The sequence below is a fragment of the Coregonus lavaretus genome (assembly GCF_964263955.1).
Source record: "Coregonus lavaretus genome assembly, contig: SUPER_35_unloc_1, whole genome shotgun sequence".
NCBI classification, from domain to species: domain Eukaryota; kingdom Metazoa; phylum Chordata; class Actinopteri; order Salmoniformes; family Salmonidae; genus Coregonus; species Coregonus lavaretus.
In genome coordinates this window covers 6340587-6364210 of record NW_028167181.1, presented here as the reverse complement: position 1 = coordinate 6364210, position 23624 = coordinate 6340587, and the positions used below count along the sequence as shown (strand labels likewise).

Sequence of the window (23624 nt, the reverse complement as noted above, 5' to 3'; positions counted from 1 at the left end):
TCGCACCAGGCCAGCTGGAAGCCACAAATAACTTTGGAACGCTGGTGCAAAATATTGCAATGCACGATCAACAAGGCAGGAATGAATGCAATAACCCCACACTTGTCCTCCGAGTCTGACTCGAGGCATGTATTAGGCTATTGGAACTCTAACACTAGCAGTCATTACAATGTATCCATTTTGTCTTAAGGATACATTTTAGTAGTGGCAATTTATTATTGGAAATGTTTAGTAGACAATCAACATGAGGGAGCCAATGCAAATATTTGCTAAGAAGCCTAATAATTAAATTGAAAAATATATCATTTGTGTATTTTGAAAGTAGGCTATATTTAAACCATGTGCACTTCTTGAAGTTTGTTACGGCTTGTAATTTCAAAGTCCATTTACTTGCGTTATGCTGCATCATGTTTTCGACTTCCAGACAGTATGCTTTCCGAGCTTCATGTTTCTCTGATTCAAACGTATTTGAATGGTGACACAACTTGTCACTAAAGTACAGTACAGTACAGTAGCGATAAAGGGAGAATATTATTAGCATCTGGCATGATGGCACACGCACTTTGCAAAAGTACCTATCATTTCACTTGAGCAACAGAAGTGACATTATGCAAACTGAATGACAGGAAGTCCAATGTTGAGCACATATGCAGTTGTCACTTCACAAACAAGTGTTAGGTTAAGATTCTAGCTAACTTCCTGATTTTTAAAATGAAAAGCACATTTCCAATCTACATAACTTTATTGATTTTGTCACACTTGCAAACACATTTGACATGTACATGCAGTCAAACACATAATCATAACAGAATATCAACCATCATGTTAACAGTTAGGCCTACTTACTGAAGTGAACCCTTTTAGGATCCCATTATAATACTGTAGCTCTGAATCCATGTAAGAAGAAATGCTTCGTTAAAATGAAGGAAGTATTTTGAAGATAGTTTCAGATTATGTCACATGATATGAGACAGATCGATCATGCCCTCAGTGGAAGCCTTTCTTAATGAAACAAGGCATTTTATTGAATGGAAAATATATTATGAGCCATGAATCCACTATTCCCTATTAACTCACCTAATAATTAGGAGTAAAGAGCCTGGAATCTATCAACAATGTAGTTTGACCTTGTTTCTGGGCAACACAGTGGATTAACAGAGTAGGGTAAAGTTGGCCCTAGTCACTGATCTTGGGTCAGTTTTGCATTTTCCCCACTAAATGGTTATGGTTAGGATTGGGGGAGGGGAAGCTGATCCTAGATCTGTACCTAGGCGAAACTTCACCCCTGAGCCGGATAAACAGGACTGAGGCTTTATGAACGGAGTGGCAGTTGCTTTTGATTGAATGTCCTGTTCCAAATATACTCTGTGCAAAAGTCTTGTTCGTCATAGACCTACATGTACAGATCATATGGGCTACAAACAATCCCTGAAAACAACCAACTAACTCATTTTCTTTCAGAAGACATTATAGGACATACCAAAATGTGTGTAATTACTCATTAAAGTATCTACAGTATGAAAACATGGCTGAAATCAACAGTATATAAACTACAGTAAAATACTGACAATGTTAATGTATATATATATAAAAACATTTTGACCCTTAATTTATCAGGGATCTTTTAGTGACCAGAGTCTGGACACCCATTTAATGTCCCATCTGAAAGACGGCACCCTACACAGGGCAATTTCCCCAATCACTGCCCTGGGGCATTGGGACCTTCTTTTACCAGAAGAAAGAATGCCTCCTATTCGCCCTCCAACACCACTTCCAGCAGCATCTGGTCTCCCATCCAGGGACCGACCCTGCTTAGATTCAAAAGCAAGCCAGCAGTGGAATGCAGGGTGGTATGCTGCTGGCAAACGATGTAATGTTACTCAAATGTGTTGTGAAATCCTGGCGAATGTACAGTACTGAAAACATGCATATCAGGCACTTTCTTGTGATTCACTGATGAGGAATCGAGAGAGAGATGAATCCATTGTCCGTATTGGTGGCTGGTGTGTTGCAAGTCATTCTCTGTTCTACGGGGGTGAAGAGGGGCTTTTCGGTGGTTCTCAGTGTTTCGGTAGCATTATTGAGGATTGCGCTGTTGTCTGAAAGAAACCAAACACAAAAACACACTAAATAGTAGCAGAGGTACTAACAAAAACAGTTTTTAGAAAATACACATATTGCAATCTGTTAGTAAAACAAACTAATATGTTCGTTTTTAGTGTTTGCGTCATGAAGCATGCCATACTGGAATTTCTGTTTAGCACGTCAAATTGCAGTCCCACTCTCATTGACTGAAGTGTCGTTGAGGATGAATAGTGAAGAGAATGTAAGACTAAGGGCCTTCACATTTTGGCTCATTGGGTTCAGAGCCAGGTGTCCTGAGGAGAGGGAAATCACCTTGAACACCAGACCTAGGTTCAAATATAATTGATTTCTTATCACTTTTGGGACTATTCCATTAGTTCTATAAGCAGGATTCAGTATGTTCAGAGCTAGACGTCCTGAAAGACATCACCTTTAACACCCGTTTATATACAGACCAGAAGCCTGACATGTTTTGAGAAGCATCAGGACAGGTCATCATTTTATCACCCAATAACTATCCAATGTTAATGCAGGCCGACTCAGCACTCAGTGAGAATCAGTATCTGAGAATGAGCAGTGAGTAACTCAGTGAGAATGTGCTTACTGAGCGCCAGACCTGATAGAAAGGACATACTGAACAGCACCAGCTCTCCTACATACCCATGCCGTGACACGTTTTGTGTTGTACATTGCCATGTTGCCTGGGAGGTTGATATTTAGTAAGATTGAAAAAAATAAAGTACTTAATTGCCCGAGATGATAAATAAAGTTGAATTATACTATTCTATTCAAACCCACCTGTAGAGATGAACCTGGTCACATTACAATGGCAAGTCTTACCTTCAGAGCCTTTATGGTGTGGGTCCAGTCCTCCTGGGTGCAGATCAGGGGGATAGCAGTGAGCAGGATACTGCTGGCCTTGTTGGCATTCTCCTTCATTGTCTTCAGGACGTTGTCGACGCACACCTGGGACAAGCAGGAATTACATTTAATGAGAAAACGGATACGTATTTTTTTTGAGGGATTGAGGTGCTTATTTTGGTAAATTCTAGTCGCCTTCCAAAGACGGAGAAAGATGCCGACAGACAGCCTTAAAACACCTGCAAGACCAAAGGACGTGCCTCACAATGTGAGACGCAAACATTGATAAAATACCGTCTCAAAACGTGTTAGGTTTTTAATAAATGAGTACATTTCATGCTGTAAATATTCTGGCTGCTACACCATTTTTTTTCTCTTTAATTTTTAATAGAGTAATAGTAGCCATTCAAAGTTTGTTTTTACAGTATAACCAAGTCTGTTTGAAGCAGGCGGTTCATAAAAACAATACTTCTCTGTGGAAAGGGACAACAAACACGCCCTTCTTGCTTGTTGTGTAATTACATGCGTTTACTCCATATTATCGCCCATTGTTATTGTGGATGCAATTCACACCTCAGTAATCTGACAGAGTCACGGTGACAGATCGTAGTGCCACGCCTGGACAGTCACAGAGCCAGTTTGACACGTTAAGACATTGCGCTACAGTCAGCATTACTTTCACTTTCCTTTCTTTTCTTACCCGTCTCGTGATTGTCTCCAGGCAACGGCATTCAAACGTCAACATTTTGAATTTGAGCGCAATTAATGTTTTTCTCAATCTAAGCCTCAATTGAAATATTGTGAGAAACAAAATAAGCAACACGTTTGTGAATCAAAGCTCCTCTCTTCTTCCCAGTTCACACAGACATCCTACACTGTACTGTAGCCTACAGGTTCAGTTTGAGTTTGAGTGCGCAATGCGCATGGTTTAATTGTTCAACAGCAGGCATTTGTTTCATACTACGTTTCCTATGTGTTGTGTGCATTAATGCGTTTTAGGCCTTACACCTTGCAGGGTGTAAAACTGGGTGCTCTGAAAGCTAGGCCTATCCTCTGTAAACATTGGCAGCTAGCCCGTGGAGTGATTTCTATACGACTGTTTGCTTACACTATAAAATAACACACCTGTTCTCCTGACAGCATGGTACAGCTAACAGCTCAAGTCAAAGGGAGTATTAAAGGCACTAAAGAGAATCTAATAGTCTGTTATACCACGATAATCCCTTGCTTGTTGTGTAATTAATTACCTGTCGTTTACTCCATTAAGTTACTACCCATTGTTATCAGTGGTCATGACAACACGACAATAACTGAAACACATTAGAGAATGGTATCCATCCATCTGATAATGGGGAGGACTCTGTCAGACAGACAGTGATGTGGCCATGGAGACTTTGGCCACAGGAGCTCCAACGACATCAAGTTTTCGTCCCAAATGGCACCCTGTCACCTATTTAGTGCCCTACTTTTGACCAAGCAAGGGCTGCATGAAGATGTGATAAATATTGATCCTTACAATACAGTAGATCCAGTAACTGATGATAGAAACCTATTATAAAACGTAAGGCTATAAAGCCATGATAACCATGTTGATCTTATCCAATGGAAAGGCAATGCAGGTAATAAGGCAATCCTTTTCACTATTAACAACATCTAGGATGGAGCTAAACTTGTAAACAATTTGATCTAATCATACATTTATGATGGGTATGTATTTTATTGGCTACATTGAGATAACTTAATTACAATGATGAAATCAGACAAATTGTTCCTACACTCAATGTCAACTAGGCTAAATGCCATGCAGCTCCAGATAGCATGCCGTTTATAACAAGACGATACAATCTTGGGTGGCCCACCCCAACTGTATGTTACCATGGTACTCCTCAAGGGACATTAACTGATATAACCTTCTAATGTCATGTTGATACACTACAACATGAGACCAGGTTCGTTTCTGAAATGGAGCACAGTGACCACAACATGTGACCAGCAAAACATTAATTTATTGTTGTGTGCCCTAATGAACACACCCCTGAACTGAGGGGCTGTTGTGTTGTGATCTCTTCCCAGGCCCTGTGGACAACTGTATACCGGTGACTCAACCTCTGCTGGCAGGATTCACACCGGAGGCTGGCAGGCTCACAGCGGAGGCTGGCACGCTCACAGCGAGGGAGGGCGGGAGCCAGGGAGGGAGGGTGTAGAGCAGCCGGAAGGATGTGGCGAGAGGGTGTGCAACAGGAGGGGGAAGGAGGGGGGAGGCGGCCAGGAGGTCAGCTGCAGGAACTAGGAAGGGGATGTCGGGTAAGGGCACGGAAGCCGAGCCTCCCCCAGACATAATATATCAACTGGATAGTGGGTGGCAGTCACTCACTCGGAAGCTGGTGTGTGTGTGCGTGTGTGTGTGTGTGTGTGTGTGTGTGTGGGAGGTACTTCAGAGCGATATAATAATCAGGCGAAAGAATTGGAAACGTAAACAGTTGCCTGTAAAATGCTGACGGGGAGGAAATTTACACTGGACAAATGTCATTGTGCAATTTAAAATCCCTAAAATACTATTTGAAAGAAGTTACATTTGTTTTGCTACAGCTTTGTGACAGAGGCATATTACTATTTAGTTATTATTAACTGGATAGACACATTTTGAATTCCTGCTTTGATTATGTAAGAATATAAATGCATTTAATCAAATTGAGTTGACCTCTAGGTCAGTGTGACAGCTGGAGTACACTTTGGGAGCCATTTCAGAAACGGAATGGTCACTTCAACCCTCATGTCACGGACATTTTAGACACACCAAACAATGGCTCCTAATGATGGGGAAGTGACTAACTTCGCACACAGGATATAAAAAAAAAGGCTAATTCTCAAAATTCATGGAGAGATTATTCTATGAAATGTGTTCATGGAATTCACTGACGGTGACCTCTAACCTATTAGGTTTGATTTGACTCTTTCTAAATACAGTGACGGGAGAAAACAGTTAAACCACAGGAGGCAAAATGTCATGTCACCTCGTCGAGAATGTGGTGGGAGAGACTGGAGCCCTGAATCGTGAAGAAATTGAAACCCATAATAAGTGTTTACGGTGGTAAAATAAAAAGCTCTGACGCATTTCAGTTCTTATTTTTGCCTAATATTGCAGTTGGACATGTCCAACCGCTGTGAAAGCGGATGCAAGACATATGACCAAGTAACCACATGCAGTACATGAATGTGCCATCTTAGTGAAACGGGCTCATTTGCATAACATAATTTTCCAGATAGCCTGTGTTGTGGTTCAACTGAAACTTGGGGACATTCCTAAACACATCACTCCTCGAAACAGTTACAGACCCTTTCACACACTTGTGTAAACGCCTCTTCCCTGTTGCCTGGGTTGCTGTCTAGAGGTTCCACGCCACTGCCGGCGTGGGTGTCGATGCGCATCCGTCCCACTGCGTGTTTGACACGCTCTCCTCCTGTCTTCCCTGTCCTGTCTACTAACTTTCCTATCAATAAAACATGTAACGTAATGAAGTCTCCGCACACTCAGGATCAATGCACACATTTCATTGAATAAGGCTAAGCTTTCGGTCGCAAGACCTTCATCAGAGCATACAATCAATAAAATATAAAAATATACGATAGTGGAGGGAATTTCCACACAAAAAAATAACTCACCGCCTCCTCATGCTCCTTCCAGCAGTCGTAGTCGGTGGCCATGGCGATGCTGGCGTAGCAAAGACCCGCCTCCTTGGCGAGGACCACCTCGGGCACGCTGGTCATGTTAATGACGTCGGCGCCCCACTGGCGGAACATCAGGCTCTCGGCGCGCGATGAGAAGCGAGGGCCCTCGATGGTGAGCACCGTACCCTGCGGGTGGCACTTCACCCCCAGGCCCCGCGCCACCTCCAGCAGCACCTGGGCATGGGGAGGGAGAGGCGTGACTTCATTTTCTGGGAGAGAGTGGTCAGTGTTTTTGTCAATGCCCATGTTTTTGTGTTTTATGAACACTTGGAAAGAAGAAAATAATTGTAACTATGCAAAGCCTCATTACACACCAACAACCAAAAAGTTCAAATACACAGGTGGCTGGTAGCACCTTAATTGGGGAGGACAGGCTCATAGTAACGGCTGGAACGGAAGGAATGAAACAGTATCAAACACAAACACATTGTTTCCAGGTATTTGATACCATTCCATTGATTATTATGAGCCGTCCTCCCCTCACGAGAATCCTGTGTTCCAATGCCATAACATTCACTCTCTCCCCAACAGGCAACACTTGATGTACATTACAATAACATTTATAATGTAGTGGCGGGGGTTGATTTGGAACCAGGCCCCAGACACCGGTCTAGGTGCTAGTGGTTGATTTGGAACGGAGCCGTGGACACTGACCTCCCTGGTCCGGGTGCAGAAGGGCTCAGCCATGGGGATGTGAGACACGCCTGGGGGACTGGTGGGCCTCCCATCGTACAGCGTCTGGGCTCTCTTTGTTGTCCTGGGAGGGAGGGAGGACACACAGGAAATGACAGGTCAGTGACAAGGGTTGGGTTCAACAACTCTGTTACCATGGTTCGTCTCACTCAGGGTCCAAAACAAGAAGAACATGCACCTGCTGGCAGTTATTCTGGAGAATTTCTCTCTTCCGTTTAACACTTCACTTCTTGTCTGACTTTGTTTCCTCGCAGTGCAAAAAAATACTTTATCAAAAACATTCTAAGATATTATAAATAGGCTACATTCTTAAAGGGTGGGCTCAGAGTGACTACATTCTAGGTCAAATATTGGTATTCTTTTCTCTTTTAAGGTTTGAGTTGGTGTCTGAATGTGAAAGGCATTCATCCTGTCACTGTAGGGAAAACAAAGTGTTTCTAATCCACAGCCACAAGTAGTCATCATTGCAATGACTAATACATGCTGAATGGATCAGGGTATTTTAATAACAATCCTGGGCTTTGCAACAGCTGGCCCTCACAATACAATGACAAACAGATCCCCATAGTCACTGAGGAGAAGAAAAAAAAGAACTTAAAATATTTCATGGCTGGATACATAGAAACGAGCCACAAACTGTTAAGCAATGTGGACTAAATCTGGGAATTACGGCATGGAATCCCCCAAAACCTTTATAGGAGGAGGAGGAGGTTAGTTATTAACCCTTTACACTCGCACCCGTATACAGATTGGAAATGGCAGATTTGGCCACTGATAAACGCCTAAATTGGAACGGAGTGGCTGTATAAGTAACATACTATAAATGACAGAGCTCAGCACTGTATGTTTTGGACTGACAGCTGTTCTGAACTTGGGCACCGCACGCGACAAGAAGTTGCCCCCATTCCTCCTGCTAAATTGGGCAACTTTTGCACATTTTTGTTGTCTTGAGTGAGGGAAATGCTGTAAATAAAGAGGACTCTATGTGTTTTGAAAGACGAGACGTTGAGGATTATTATAAATACCGCTTTGATGTCATGCAAGCAAGCCAAACACACGTCCAAATATGCACTTCACATTTCCATATCATAAAACTCATGTCATATACAGGGTCAATGTTTATGGTCACTAGGTTTGATGTACAGTTACAAGATGTCGTCATACCCTGGGTTGTTATGAACAGAATGAGCCGGTTTGTTTATTGTGAAGAAAAGTCACCTCGGACCACGCATCTGAATGTACTCATGGCTACTTTCTATGCACACCAAAATTACCATTTGTTTCTCTGAATTGCCTTGTGAAAGCCTAACACTGTAAGATCATATTTTATAACTTAGCTAGTCATGTTGGCAATAGAACAAGCTTTTAAATGATGCCCACCTGACCCAGATTGCGATTTATAATGGGCCGTTTTATGATTGCGTAAACAACAACAGTAATTGTGTGATGGCGGGGATGCAGGGTTGTGTTCCATACAAAACAACTACACGTCTTCTTGCTCTAGTAGTTCCTCAACAGCACAGCTAGGAGAGATCAAAAAAAGCACTGTATAGTTGAAGGCTCTTCTTTGTGTCATAAAGTGCATTGAAATTACATAGGAATTGTGCACACTTTGGAGAGGTGTGGCGCCACTTGGAGACACCAGTTATTCCTCTCACTCAAATCCTTGTCATTTTTTGTGTCTTATGTTGCACCTACCCCACATTTTCCAGGAATATTCTTATCGTGTTACTGAATGTATCCAGAATATTATCAGATTTCATTATCAACAAAACAAGAAGAACATGCACCTGCTGGCAGTTATTCTGGAGAATTTCTCTCTTCCGTTTAACACTTCACTTCTTGTCTGACTTTGTTTCCTCGCAGTGCAAAAAAATACTTTATCAAAAACATTCTAAGATATTATAAATAGGCTACATTCTTAAAGGGTGGGCTCAGAGTGACTACATTCTAGGTCAAATATTGGTATTCTTTTCTCTTTTAAGGTTTGAGTTGTGGCAAAAATGGTGTCTGAATGTGAAAGGCATTCATCCTGTCACTGTAGGGAAAACAGTGTTTCTAATCCACAGCCACAAGTAGTCATCATTGCAATGACTAATACATGCTGAATGGATCAGGGTATTGTAATAACAATCCTGGGCTTTGCAACAGCTGGCCCTCACAATACAATGACAAACAGATCCCCATAGTCACTGAGGAGAAGAAAAAAAAGAACTTAAAATATTTCATGGCTGGATACATAGAAACGAGCCACAAACTGTTAAGCAATGTGGACTAAATCTGGGAATTACGGCATGGAATCCCCCAAAACCTTTATAGGAGGAGGAGGAGGTTAGTTATTAACCCTTTACACTCGCACCCGTATACAGATTGGAAATGGCAGATTTGGCCACTGATAAACGCCTAAATTGGAACGGAGTGGCTGTATAAGTAACATACTATAAATGACAGAGCTCAGCACTGTATGTTTTGGACTGACAGCGGTTCTGAACTTGGCCACCGCACGCGACAAGATGTTGCCCCCATTCCTCCTGCTAATTGGGCAACTTTTGCACATTTTTGTTGTCTTGAGTGAGGGAAATGCTGTAAATAAAGAGGACTCTATGTGTTTTGAAAGACGAGACGTTGAGGATTATTATAAATACCGCTTTGATGTCATGCAAGCAAGCCAAACACACGTCCAAATATGCACTTCACATTTCCATATCATAAAACTCATGTCATATACAGTGTCAATGTTTATGGTCACTAGGTTTGATGTACAGTTACAAGATGTCGTCATACCCTGGGTTGTTCTGAACAGAATGAGCCGGTTTGTTTATTGTGAAGAAAAGTCACCTCGGACCACGCATCTGAATGTACTCATGACTACTTTCTATGCACATCAAAATTACCATCTGTTTCTCTGAATTGCCTTGTGAAAGCCTAACACTGTAAGATCATATTTTATAACTTAGCTAGTCATGTTGGCAATAGAACAAGCTTTTAAATGATGCCCACCTGACCCAGATTGCGATTTATAATGGGCCGTTTTATGATTGCGGAAACAACAGCAGTAACTGTGTGATGGCGGGGATGCAGGGTTGTGTTCCATACAAAACAACTACACGTCTTTTTGCTCTAGTAGTTCCTCAACAGCACAGCTAGGAGAGATCAAAAAAGCACTGTATAGTTGAAGGCTCTTCTTTGTGTCATAAAGTGCATTGAAATTACATAGGAATTGTGCACACTTTGGAGAGGTGTGGCGCCACTTGGAGACACCAGTTAGTCCTCTCACTCAAATCCTTGTCATTTTTTTTTTTTGTCTTATGTTGCACCTACCCCACATTTTCCAGGAATATTCTTACCGTGTTACTGAATGTATCCAGAATATTATCAGATTTCATTATCAACAAATGTGGTGAAAAGTACTGTAAATGTAAAATGCACATAAACAGTGTAATGTTTGGATTCAGTCTTGTGTCAGGAGAACTGTTGTGTCCTCACCTTTGGTCTAATAAATGTTCCCATAATCTTCAAACTGTTCCCTTTGATTGCTACCATGCTTATGCATTTCATATTTCTTCTGTAAGAAACATTTCAATGTAGACCTATCCATATAGCCCAATTCCCACGAGAGTAAAGGGTTAAGGGGTGGTGAGGATGGGCTGAGCCGGCATTTAGCATTTGCCGACAGGCCGCTGCCCTCCAGATTCCAGAGCTGTTGCACAGTCAGGGTTCCACCCAGGCCACATGCCAGTTCTACATGCCCCTCCCTCATACACACACACTCTCTCTCTCTCTCTCGCTCGCTCTACCCAGTCTCTGCTCAAATGAGCATGCCCAGCAACCAGCTGCTGTGAGACACTACCCTGGGTCCTGAAGCTACCTACCGCCTAAATGTTACACTGAGAAAAGGCAGGCTTAGAAAGACAACTTCTTGTCCTCATGTTACTAGGTAATATTTTGACTGTACGGACACTGAAAGGAGGAACAAATATTTAGACTGTATGGACAATGAAAGGAGGAACAAATATTTAGACTGTATGGACAATGAAAGGAGGAACAAATATTTAGACTGTACTGACTGGAAAAACTAATATTTAGACTGTATGGACACTGACAAGAGGAACAAATATTTAGACTGTACTGACTGGAAAAACTAATATTTAGACTGTATGGACACTGACAAGAGGAACAAATATTTAGACTGTACTGACTGGAAAAACTAATATTTAGAATGTATGGCCACTGAAAGGAGGAACACATATTTAGACTGTACTGACACTGACAGGAGCCAATGTGTCATTTGGTCACACCAGTAAATGGAGATGGCCTGGGACATTTCTTACTAAGGCTTGAAGTCACAACACAGACAACAACCCATTTCTGCTTTGGGTGTCACAGTGAGAGCTCAGTGAAGCTCTGCTAACAGGTCTCTCTGTGCCCACATCATCAACAGAGTAAACCAGCTGTTATACAGATCATTGAGAGCAGGACCGATACATAGTCAAGTCAGAGGTCAGTGAGTGCATGCGCCGACTACAGAGTGACCTTGGATTCCATACAGAGTGACCTTGGATTCCATACAGAGTGACCTTGGATTCCATACAGAGTGACCTTGGATTCCATACAGAGTGACCTTGGATTCTAGAAATGCTGAGGCAACATGGCATTCCAAGACATTTACATTTTTACATTTTAGTCATTTAGCAGACACTCTTATCCAGAGCGACTTACAGGAGCAATTAGGGTTAAGTGCCTTGCTCAAGGGCACAGACAGATTTTTCACCTAGTCGGCTCGGGGATTAGAACCAGCGACCTCTCGGTTACTGGTACAACGCTCTTAACCACTCAGCTACCTGCCGCCCCATTCTATAAAGGAAATGTATAGTGACCCACCGCTCCCTCCCTGCCATCCCCCACCAAACTAAAACTAAGTGTGCGAGTAGAATATTCCAAAAATGCCACGACTGAGAAATAACCTACTGTTGTCAATGTCAACAAGACTCCCGAGGAGGAACATTGGCTACTGTCAGCGAAAGCAGAGACTATAATTAGGCTATGTATTGTATTGCTCACTCATAGTAGTTTGGAAAATATACCTCATCTTAGCACTAGACACACACATCCTGTCCAGTACCACATACTGTAAAGTGATGCAAAGCTCCAGTGAGTGAGTGAGAACTGGGGAGACCAGAGACCAGAGTTAATGCTCGCAGCAGGCGAGCAGAGAGAAATCCTAGCTAACCTAGACAACAGGCCAGCAGTGTTTGGAACAGGAGCAGGGGGCAAAACAAATGACTCACTGACGTTGTAAGATAATCATAAAAGTAAACCCTTCAGAAATATGCTGGATGGGTCACATGCTGCGCAGTGGGACAAAACTGAACAAGTCCTAACATGTTAGCTTCCCTATTCTGTCCAACAGAGCCTGCCTCTGCTTGTTGTAACAGTAGGCTATCAATAGAATCAGAGTTTACAACACATATGGGTGGATTGGCGGTGATGAGGCATAGCTTCTCTGAGAGCTGCACAGAGGGGAGGATGTGGAGTCAAAGTCAGACGGCAAACCCGAGGGAGGATTGCAGAAATGATCTGCTATTTCTCATTCAATGCACTACGTTTTGACTTCTTGACAACGGACAGAGCTTGGAGACAAAGGTTTTTGTGTGCACTGCACTCTAAATCAACAAGACTGCCTCATGAACACATTCTCAATTTACGGTCCATTGCATATAATTCTACTGACAATTCAATTCAATGCAGCAACACAGCCTCAGGACAATGAGAGGAGTTGTGTTCCACTCTGATAGAATAATGGGTAGAGTTGTGTGTGGTGACTTGGAATCTAGAGATGGGGGGGGGGGCATTGAGGAAGAATAGGTGTTTCTTCAAGGTTGAGGCAACACACAGGCAAACACATTGGATAATCGTCCTAAAACTACCATCCAATCAAAACATTGGATGCCTGGGCACTTTAGAAAGAATAGCCTATTACTAGTAGAGAAAAATTCAAATTCAGCATGTTTTATCAGTGCTACAACTGATGGCCATCACATCTGTTTTGGGCTGCAACATTTCTAGATAGAGTTCTTCTGAAATCCTGGTTGGATCATCCCCTAAACCAGGAGGGAACAAGCACGGAGGGAATTCTTCAACTGGGAATCATCCCACAGGGATATCTGACAAACTTACTGAGAACTGAAGTTCTGAAGAACTTGCTGCATCTAATTTCTGTTTCATTTTGACACACTAGCCTATATTAATGAATCTGAGAACAGCCAGAGAGGACACACTTGTGAAAGGTGTGTTGATTCCTAGGTGTGGTGTAGGCCTGCTTCCGTACAGTAACAAGATGCCATTCCACCAGCTCAGGGAATTCGTCCGGAGGAATGAACCTTGATTAGGTATTACATGTTCCACTACTTCCTCTGTCAGAGGTATCTTGGGCTCATCTGGTTCTCATCCCTTAGTTTACTTCAGGTCACACAGTCATAATATTACCAAACAATGCTGCTCAACTGAAGGTCGTACAGAGGTCTAGGCCTAACCGTGGGAAACATGACTCATGCTGAAGTACTATTTTACTGATGTTACTGAAATGCATTCCCATAGACAGACCGAAACAAAGGTGATAACATTCAAAACTGAACAGTCATTTGTGATGCAAATACCTTACACCTAGGCCTATTTCTCGAGTTCATCCCTTTCACTGAAACACAATCGAACTTTATACACAGCTACGACATGGAGGATAGACCCACTGAACTTCCAGTATGTCACAATTCACGCCCTAAGCACATTCCACAACGCATCAGGTAACACAACCACTTCCTACAAAACAACCTCATCAGATCCTAGGTCTCAGTTCATTCAAAACCTGTTACAGTCCTCCTCATTCACAAGAAATTAGAAGACCACATATTGAAGAAAAAAACCGGAAACCCCTGTTTCAAACCAGCGGCCCTTAAAACCCTACGAGTCCTGTCTGTTCTTTAAAAAAAAAGTGTTGGTTTCCTCTCATGATGCAGATCTAGCCACGATGGGACACACTTGGCACCTGTACTCTGCCACACAGACAAGTCCCGGGCCCACAGTGCAGTCAGTTTCAGAGCATCGCCTATCAACCAATCATCAGACACAATCTCATTCCTTCTCTTAGGGAATGAGGAAATGAGAGATACACAGCGGTTGGCCATGGGATGATAGTCGGAGTCGCTGACTATAAGAAATACCAGTCAGAGAATGTGGTCTTCAGAGATAAGTCATGTGAGCCAGGATGCCACCGTCTGTTCCTGTTTTACACCATTGCCTTTGTTGTTGCCTTTCTCCAGGCTGGAATACTGTACACACACTCAGCATTAGCCACTGTTTGTAAGGGGAAAAAATGGACAACTTGCAAGTTCTTTTGAATGTTATCAGTTGAGATAGACGTCGCACTGTCTGAACTCGCTAGACATAAGAAAGATGTTTGAGAGATTAAGGAATCCTTGTCCGAGCCAGACCGGCCCATTTGAGAGATAGTGACTTGGGAAAAAATCTCAGTTCTTTGAAGAATTCCTCTTGATGACTTCTCATTCCTACTGTAATTCTACCACCATCGCTTTCCAAACATTCTGTTTTGCCATGACACATGTACCGTTCCATTTATACTCCACCAGGTATGTAGTAGGTAGAAACCTAAACAATATCTAGACGTATCAATTGCTAGCATTTACAGATGACTTTTACTCCATAGCTATAATGAACAAAAATAAATGGTACAGCCATAGGTGGGCCTTGGAGGGCATAGGCCCACCCACTTGGCAGCCAGGCCCAGCCAATCAGAATTAGTTTTCCCCCACAAAATGGCTTTATTAACAACAGAATGGTGAAGAAGCCAGATGTGGAGGTCCTGGGCTGGCGTGGTTACATGTGGTCTGCGGTTGTGAGGCCGATTGGATGTATTGCCAAATTCTTATGGTAGAGAAATGAACATTACATTCTCTGGCTCCCTCAAAACTTGAGACATCTGTGGCATTGTGTTGTGTGACAAAACTTTAAAGTGGCCTTTTATTGTTCCCAGCACAAGGTGCACCTGTGTAATGATCATGCTGTTTAATCAGCTTCTTGATATGCCACACCTGTCAGGTGGATGGATTATCTTAGCAAAGGAGATATGCTGACTAAAAAGGATGTAAACAAATTTGTGCACAAAATTTGAGCGACATAAGCTTTTTGTTGCGTATGGAACATTTCAGGGACACTTTATATGTTGCGTTTATATTTTAGTTTAGTGTACATAACTGTACATATACCAGGGAATAATTGGATTTGGACTCAATCAATAGACAACAACAATTGCACTAACCTCTGGCAACCACCATGTCCAACAGACTGCTTTCATTCTCATTACAATGGTGGATTCAACCTTAGGTTAGCCCTGGGTTCCAGGCCTAGGAAACTCTGGCACTCACCGGTCTATGAACTGGTCGATGATGACGATGTCTCCTGGTTGGATCTCTTCCCGGAGGGAACCACAGGCTGTGGTGGCCAGGAGATGTGTGCAGCCCTCCTCTCGCAACGCCCAGATGTTAGCCTGGTAGTTGACGTTGGTTGGCATGATGGTGTGCTGTCTCCCATGCCTAGGGACCAGTAAAATGGGGAGTGTGAATAGTTTTCAGTGCTTGCCGCAGGAAAGAGAAAAGGCTGAAAAGGAATCGCTAAATTGACTCCTATAGCACGTAATCCCCTAGGAAACGTTTGTAGCTCTGAAAGGATTTGTTTGTGTTGGCTAAGCAATATGTTTACAAGCTCCACTTGTAAAAAGGGCAAGCTGTTTTTTTTACCATTCTACTTATATCTATCTGATTATTTTACATCTACATCAGTTTGCTAGAGGGCTAGTGGTGGATTTGGTATTGGGGGAATGTTTAGCCTATTGGAGAAGAGAGATCAGGTCAAATTTGTTTTACAATTGCAACGCACAGCCACTAGATGGCGCAAATGCATAAGAAACAGAAGTGGAGTTCATCTGGCTCAGTACACTTAGGATCTCTCCACAGGAGAATCTCAATTGCATACTCCTCGCATCCTTCTCTAAACCCATTGGATGAGAAAGCCAGAGGAGAGAGGACACGAAAAGAACGCAATGGAGATTCTCCAATTCATGCCACTGCTTACCTTGCAAGGAGCACACATTCAACATTTTTGATCTTCCCTATTACAAGGGCATCTGAAGGCTGTTTGGGTTGTAGGGGGAAAACAGAGAAAATATGTAATTAGGTAGAATCTAAGGCACAGTCTTCCGCTGGTAAAAGATTGGCATTACACTGGCACAGTGGAACACAGAGATTGGGGTTGCCTAATAAACCAGACTGTGATACCAATTCTTGGTATCCACCTCATTTTCTAAATGTTGCTACGGACACAGCCAAACAACGGTAGTGATGGAGTCGACTTCCGCTTTACTTCCCTACGGCAGCGCGCCAGTGGCAAACTTGACAGAGTAAATTATTTGAAGGAGTCAAATTATAAAGTATAAAAGTTAAGTATACGTTTAAAGATGCACTATGCGGAAATCAACCCCCCCATTTCCTGGTTGCTAAAATACAAAAAAAATCGCGTAATTTTAGTTTGTCACAAAACAAGCAAGTACAAGAATCATTGTACCATCTAAACCGCTGTGAAATATATTTTCCATAATCCTACCGGTTATCTGTGCGGTTGGTCCTTCAGCTGGTCAAAATGTTATAACCGGGTATTGCCGTAGGAAATTTCTATCACCTGGCACATGCGCAAAACCACGTAAACACCTGCAAGACTTTGGTTACTTTTGCATCGCATGCATGTACTTTCGTCTTGTGCACTTGCCTTAGGTCATGAGCAAACAGATTGATTGCCGCACACAGAATCCCCCGTTTTGAAGCCTGTTTAAGAATACTTTCCAGTGGATATTTTGTCTAAAATGTCAACCAGCTGAAGGCCCAACCCCACGAACAAATCGGCAGAGTAAGTTCAAATATAATTTTATTCAACATTCGTGAGACAAGAGACATTTTGTTTTTGTTCTATGTAAATGTGCGTAGGTACAGTGGGGAAAAAAGTATTTAGTCAGCCACCAATTGTGCAAGTTCTCCCACTTAAAAAGATGAGAGAGGCCTGTAATTTTCATCATAGGTACACGTCAACTATGACAGACAAATTGAGCAAATAAAATCCAGAAAATCACATTGTAGAAAAAAAAAATCCAGAAAATCACAAAATGTACTAGAGCAGTGATGTTTTGGGGCTGTCGCTGGGCAACACGGACTTTCAACTCCCTCCAAAGATTTTCTATGGGGTTGAGATCTGGAGACTGGCTAGGCCACTCCATGACCTTGAAATGCTTCTTACGAAGCCACTCCTTCGTTGCCCGGGCGGTGTGTTTGGGATCATTGTCATGCTGAAAGACCCAGCCACGTTTCATCTTCAATGCCCTTGCTGATGGAAGGAGGCTTTCACTCAAAATCTCACGATACATGGCCCCATTCATTCTTTCCTTTACACGGATCAGTCGTCCTGGTCCCTTTGCAGAAAAACAGCCCCAAAGCATGATGTTTCCACCCCCATGCTTCACAGTAGGTATGGTGTTCTTTGGATGCAACTCAGCATTCTTTGTCCTCCAAACACGACGAGTTGAGTTTTTACCAAAAAGTTATATTTTGGTTTCATCTGACCATATGACATTTTTTTTACATTTTTTTACATTTTTAGTCATTTAGCAGACGCTCTTATCCAGAGCGACTTACAGGAGCAATTAGGGTTAAGTGCCTTGCTCAAGGGCACATCGACAGATTTTTCACCTAGTCGGCTCTGGGATTAGAACCAGCGACCTTTCGGTTACTGGCACAACGCTCTTACCCACTAAGCTACCTGCCGCCCACTAAGCTACATTCTCCCAATCCTCTTCTGGATCATCCAAATGCACTCTAGCAAACTTCAGACGGGCCTGGACATGTACTGGCCTAAACAGGGGGACACGTCTGGCACTGCAGGATTTGAGTCCCTGGCGGCGTAGTGTGTTACTGATGGTAGGCTTTGTTACTTTGAGGTCCCCCCGTGTGGTTCTGGGATTTTTGCTCACCGTTCTTGTGATCATTTTGACCCCACGGGGTGAGATCTTGCGTGGAGCCCCAGATCGAGGGAGATTATCAGTGGTCTTGTATGTCTTCCATTTCCTAATAATTGCTCCCACAGTTGATTTCTTCAAACCAAGCTGCTTACCTATTGCATATTCAGTCTTCCCAGCCTGGTGCAGGTCTACAATTTTGTTTCTGGTGTCCTTTGACAGCTCTTTGGTCTTGGCCATAGTGGAGTTTGGAGTGTGACTGTTTGAGGTTGTGGACAGGTGTCTTTTATACTGATAACAAGTTCAAACAGGTGCCATTAATACAGGTAACGAGTGGAGGACAGAGGAGCCTCTTAAAGAAGAAGTTACAGGTCTGTGAGAGCCAGAAATCTTGCTTGTTTGTAGGTGACCAAATACTTATTTTCCACCATAATTTGCAAATAAATTCATTAAAAATCCTACAATGTGATTTTCTGGAGAAAAAAATTCTCAATTTGTCTGTCATAGTTGACGTGTACCTATGATGAAAATTACAGGCCTCTCATCTTTTTAAGTGGGAGAACTTGCACAATTGGTGGCTGACTAAATACTTTTTTTCCCCCACTGTATGTAGCCCTGGAAAACCCTTCACCTTATGCAGGGTTTTCAGCGGTTACATTCGCCCACATTTGGCTCCATGTCAACTACAATTGCTGTGTTTTAACGTTTAGAAAAGTAAATAATCATCACTTTCAAACCGGTTTTCGAAACCTATGCCGATGTGCCCCTTATCTTTCATATCAGCGAGAAAGAATCTTTCAAATAAAAAATATTCACTTTCTGTAGCAGTTTTGCACAGATCCACAAACTGTGTGTGCCTCCAGTTGACAAACTACACTTCCTCCCCAGTTACGCTTACACACAGGTGTTCAGAGCACGTTAGATAGCCAATTAGCACAGCACTATGTCTTCCATAAAGAATTGCTGTAACATGGAGATATGGCCTTGTGGGAACACTAACCCTACCCCTATAAAGATGTGTGTAGTAATTTAAGATTGTGTTTTTAGAAAATTATTTCTCGCTAATATGAAAGATACGTACTGCAAGCGATGCTGATATGAAAGGCACATTTCCAAAAACGTACCGCAAGCGATGCGTGTTAATGTTTAGAGCAAGCGTCGGAGCTCTTAACAAAACTACCCCAGTCAGACGATACTATTGTCAATAGGCGCTAAAGCAGTTAGCAACTATGAATGGGGTAGTGGCTTAGCCCTTGATCATGACTCTCAGTTCCATTACATTACGCATAAGAGTCATTGGACGACGCCGTCTTCTGTAGGGGGGAGTTTTGTTAAGAGCCACGACGCTCGGTCTGAACATTAGCTTGCGGTACGGTTTTGGAAGCATAAAACAAAAGGTTAAATTGATACACACTCTTATAGGGTTAGGGTTCCCACACTGCCATATTTCCACGTTACAGCGCTTGTTTACTGAAAACAGACGGAAGACAGAGTGGACTACCTGTGCTAATTAGCTATCGGTGTCTCCGAACACCTGTGTGTAAACGGAAGACAGACGCCACAAACGTGTTTGTCACTGAAAAATATTGTCTGCTGCAACTGTGTTAAAACAGTAAGTGTATATTTTGATGTGACATGAAAGTAGAGGGATTTATGTTTCTAGAACCATACTGCAATTGAGCCTCCCGAGTGCCGCAGCAATATAGGACTCAGAAGGCTCAATTGGGGTACGGTTCTAAAACATAAAGCCCTCTACTCCCATATCACATCAAAATTATTTCACAAATGCTAAATATACACTTACTGTACACTGTTTTAACCGCCACTACAACCTGGGGTTCGATCCCAGGCTGTGTCACAGCCGGCTGTGACCGGGAGCCCCATAGGGCGGCGCACAGTTGGCCCAGCGCCGTCCGGGTTAGGGGAGGGTTTGGCCGGGGGGCTTTCCTTAGCTCATCGCGCTCTAGCGACTCCTTGGGCCGGACACCTGCAAGCTGACTTCGGTCGTCAGTCGAACAGTGTTTCCTCCGATACATTGGTGCGGCTGGCTTCTGGGTTAAGCAAGCAGTGTGAGTAGGAAATTCACATTTAGATGGAGTATTTGGCTGTTTTTGCTTCCAGGGCTAATTTGCCCTTTAAACAGAACATGTAAGTCAGGGACCATCAACTAGATTGAGCTGCTGGCCGATTTTTTCTTTAGCTGTTGGTCAGGGGGCCAGAACATAACCGCGGCAGGTAGACTAGCGGTTAAGAGTGTTGGACCAGTAACCAAAAGGTCGCTGGTTCAAATCCCCGAGCCAGCAAGGTGGAAAAATCTGCCGTTCCGCCCTTGAGCAAGGCAGTTAACCCTCAACAACAAAAAATTCCCTGGGTGCCGATGAAGTGGACGTCTGATTCAAAGGGGTTGGGTTAAATGAGGAAGACATTTCGGTTGAATGCATTCAGTTGTGCAACTGACTAAGCATCTCCTTTCCCTTTAATTACAAATAATTTGTAGACTGCAAATTGAGCGCAAGAAGCCCAAACATATAACATTTGACTAAAACATAATCATTTCAAAACTTGCTTACATTTGTATACAATCACATATATCTCTCTATTATGCATGGTAATGCTTTGGAACAGATTTCCAAGATTACAAATCACTTGGTGCTGATTTGCTGGTGTTTTTACAGTCTTTTATGACCCCAAAAAATACACATTTTTATTTTTTTTGCTCAGAAAACTTGGGGGTCCAAATAAAATCACCCAAGGGCTAGATTCGGCCTGCCAGTTGAGGAACCCTGACATAAGGTCCTTGGCCTACGCCCTACAGTGTAATGTTAGGCTCCTTTAGTCCAATATTAGGCTAGTAATTACTATGCTGTACACAATGGAAAGCATTGCCACATTCGGGACTAAGATTGGTGGCACTTGTCATTTTAAAGCTGCAATATGTAACTTTTGGGCTACCCAACCAAATGCACATATAAAAGATCTGTCATTCTCATTGAAAACAAGACTAAGAAGCGGTAAATCTGTTCTATGTGTGCTATTTCTATGCTTACCGTGCTTAATTTTAGTTTGTGAGTCTTTTACTTTCGGTTTTGTATGCCAGCTTCAAACAGCTGAAAATACAATATTTTTGGTTATGGAAAATATATTTCACAGCGGTTTAGATGGTAAAATGATTCTCTACACTATACTTGCTTGTTTTGTCACAAACTGTAACATAAACTGAAATTAGACGAACTATTTCAATTTTAGCAACCAGGAAATGGCGGAGAGATTTCGGTATAGTGCAACTTTAAAAAGGTGCACATGATTGGTTTTTACTTAGAATTTGAACTTACCTTTCCATAAGGTGTGTCAACATATTTCTCGGTCCTTCCCTCCAATATGTCTGGGTCATCAAGGCCAGAGCCTCCAATGATTCCAATCTAACAAGAATATACATGTCATTACTCACACACTTCACTATGGCCTGTCACATAAACTAATAGCTAGGTGCATTGGAGTGGAGTAATGTCAATGAGCATTCTACAGTAGCTAGCTATGGTGAAATACGTGGTAACGTTACAGTTCGACTGCAAGCGGATGACTACTAGCAAGATGTTAGCTAGCTGCTAGTGCACTGACTAGTTCTGCAAGCTGTAAAGTTTATACTTGAGATATTTGAGTTTGACTGTCCATGTAGATTTAGTTAGCTAGCGAACTAGCTTTCTCCTCGGTAGCTAATTGCTAGCCAGCTAGCATAATGTGACACGTGTATCCCTGTAGAATTGTAACGTTCTAGCTAGTGCATAATGCATTGGTCAGTTTGTCACGAGAAGTCAAACATTTTAACAAGAGAACGTTATTACCTTAATTTGCATGCTTGCTGCCATAGCCTCTCCTCTGATAAAAAAATATATATCTGAGATTAGCTAGCTAACGTTACTGTATCTTGCAAACTGCTGCCTTCACTTCCTACTATGTCATACGATGACTTGTACTGTATGTGTACTAAAGTGCACCGTTAGTCTCGTATCAGAACAATCCTCTCACTCAAACAATGTGGGGAAACTTTTAGAGGCTAATTTGATATGGATTGTAGATTCATTACATTCAATTCATAAAACAAACTTTATTTGTCCCATTGGGGCAATTAGTAGGTTAACGTCAATTATTTATATAAACACTAGATGACTGATAGGGGGCGCTGTGTTGAATCCTCCGTGCCTCCATCTTGGCACTCCCCCACGGTTGTAAAAAATATTTTGGAGGCTATAGAAATGCATTAATTAAGGGACGGGTATACCTAGTCAGTTGTACAACTGAATGCATTCAACTGAAATGTGTTTTCCGCATTTAACCCAACCCCTCAGAATCAGAGAGGTGTGGGGGGCTGCCTTAATCAAGATCCACGTCTTCAGCGCCAGGGGAACAGTGGGTTAACTATTAATGTCTACATTCGTTTTTCCCACGTTTTTTCTATTACAGACACCTTAATGCATACTTTTTAATTATATTATCGGAGTTAAACATAAAAATAAAACATGACAAAATATATAAAAACATTAGATTGCTAATGTTACTGTCTACACTACAACAACAAACGTATTAAATACATGTAATTTTGTCCTTGAAACATTTAATTGAAACACTGTAGAATGCCATTCATTCCTATGGAGGACTGCTCCTACTGGGGAGTGCCAATATGGCCGACTGGTGGCTTCAAAGCCTCTCAATGGCCAATACATAACATTAGCAATCCAGGGTCTATATACAGTGGGGAGAACAAGTATTTGATACACTGCCGATTTTGCAGGTTTTCCTACTTACAAAGCATGTAGAGGTCTGTCATTTTTATCATAGCTACACTTCAACTGTGCGAGACGGAATCTAAAACAAAAATCCAGAAAATCACATTGTATGATTTTTAAGTAATTCATTTGCATTTTATTGCATGACATAAGTATTTGATCACCTACCAACCAGTAAGAATTCCGGCTCTCACAGACCTGTTAGTTTTTCTTTAAGAAGCCCTCCTGTTCTCCACTCATTACCTGTATTAACTGCACCTGTTTGAACTCGTTACCTGTATAAAAGACACCTGTCCACACACTCAATCAAACAGACTCCAACCTCTCCACAATGGCCAAGACCAGAGAGCTGTGTAAGGACATCAGGGATAAAATTGTAGACCTGCACAAGGCTGGGATGG

The 23624-nt window shown here is 42.4% G+C and overlaps 2 protein-coding genes across 2 annotated transcripts in view; one reads left to right on the top strand and one right to left on the bottom strand.

Annotated features, from left to right (window-relative positions):
• cxxc4 (CXXC finger 4) overlaps positions 1-23624 on the top strand; it is a gene marked incomplete at both ends in the record, with an annotated part of 104338 nt that overhangs the window by 49231 nt on the left and 31483 nt on the right. The window lies entirely within an intron of this gene.
• mtap (methylthioadenosine phosphorylase) lies at positions 730-22397 on the bottom strand. Its single transcript, XM_084188651.1, has 8 exons — positions 22282-22397; positions 21772-21858; positions 16513-16571; positions 15807-15974; positions 7330-7432; positions 6610-6849; positions 2926-3051; positions 730-2099 (listed from the first exon to the last, which is right to left on the bottom strand). Exons 1-8 carry the CDS (start codon positions 22303-22305, stop codon positions 2061-2063), a joined length of 846 nt encoding a protein of 281 aa, XP_084044777.1. The 5' UTR covers positions 22306-22397; the 3' UTR covers positions 730-2060.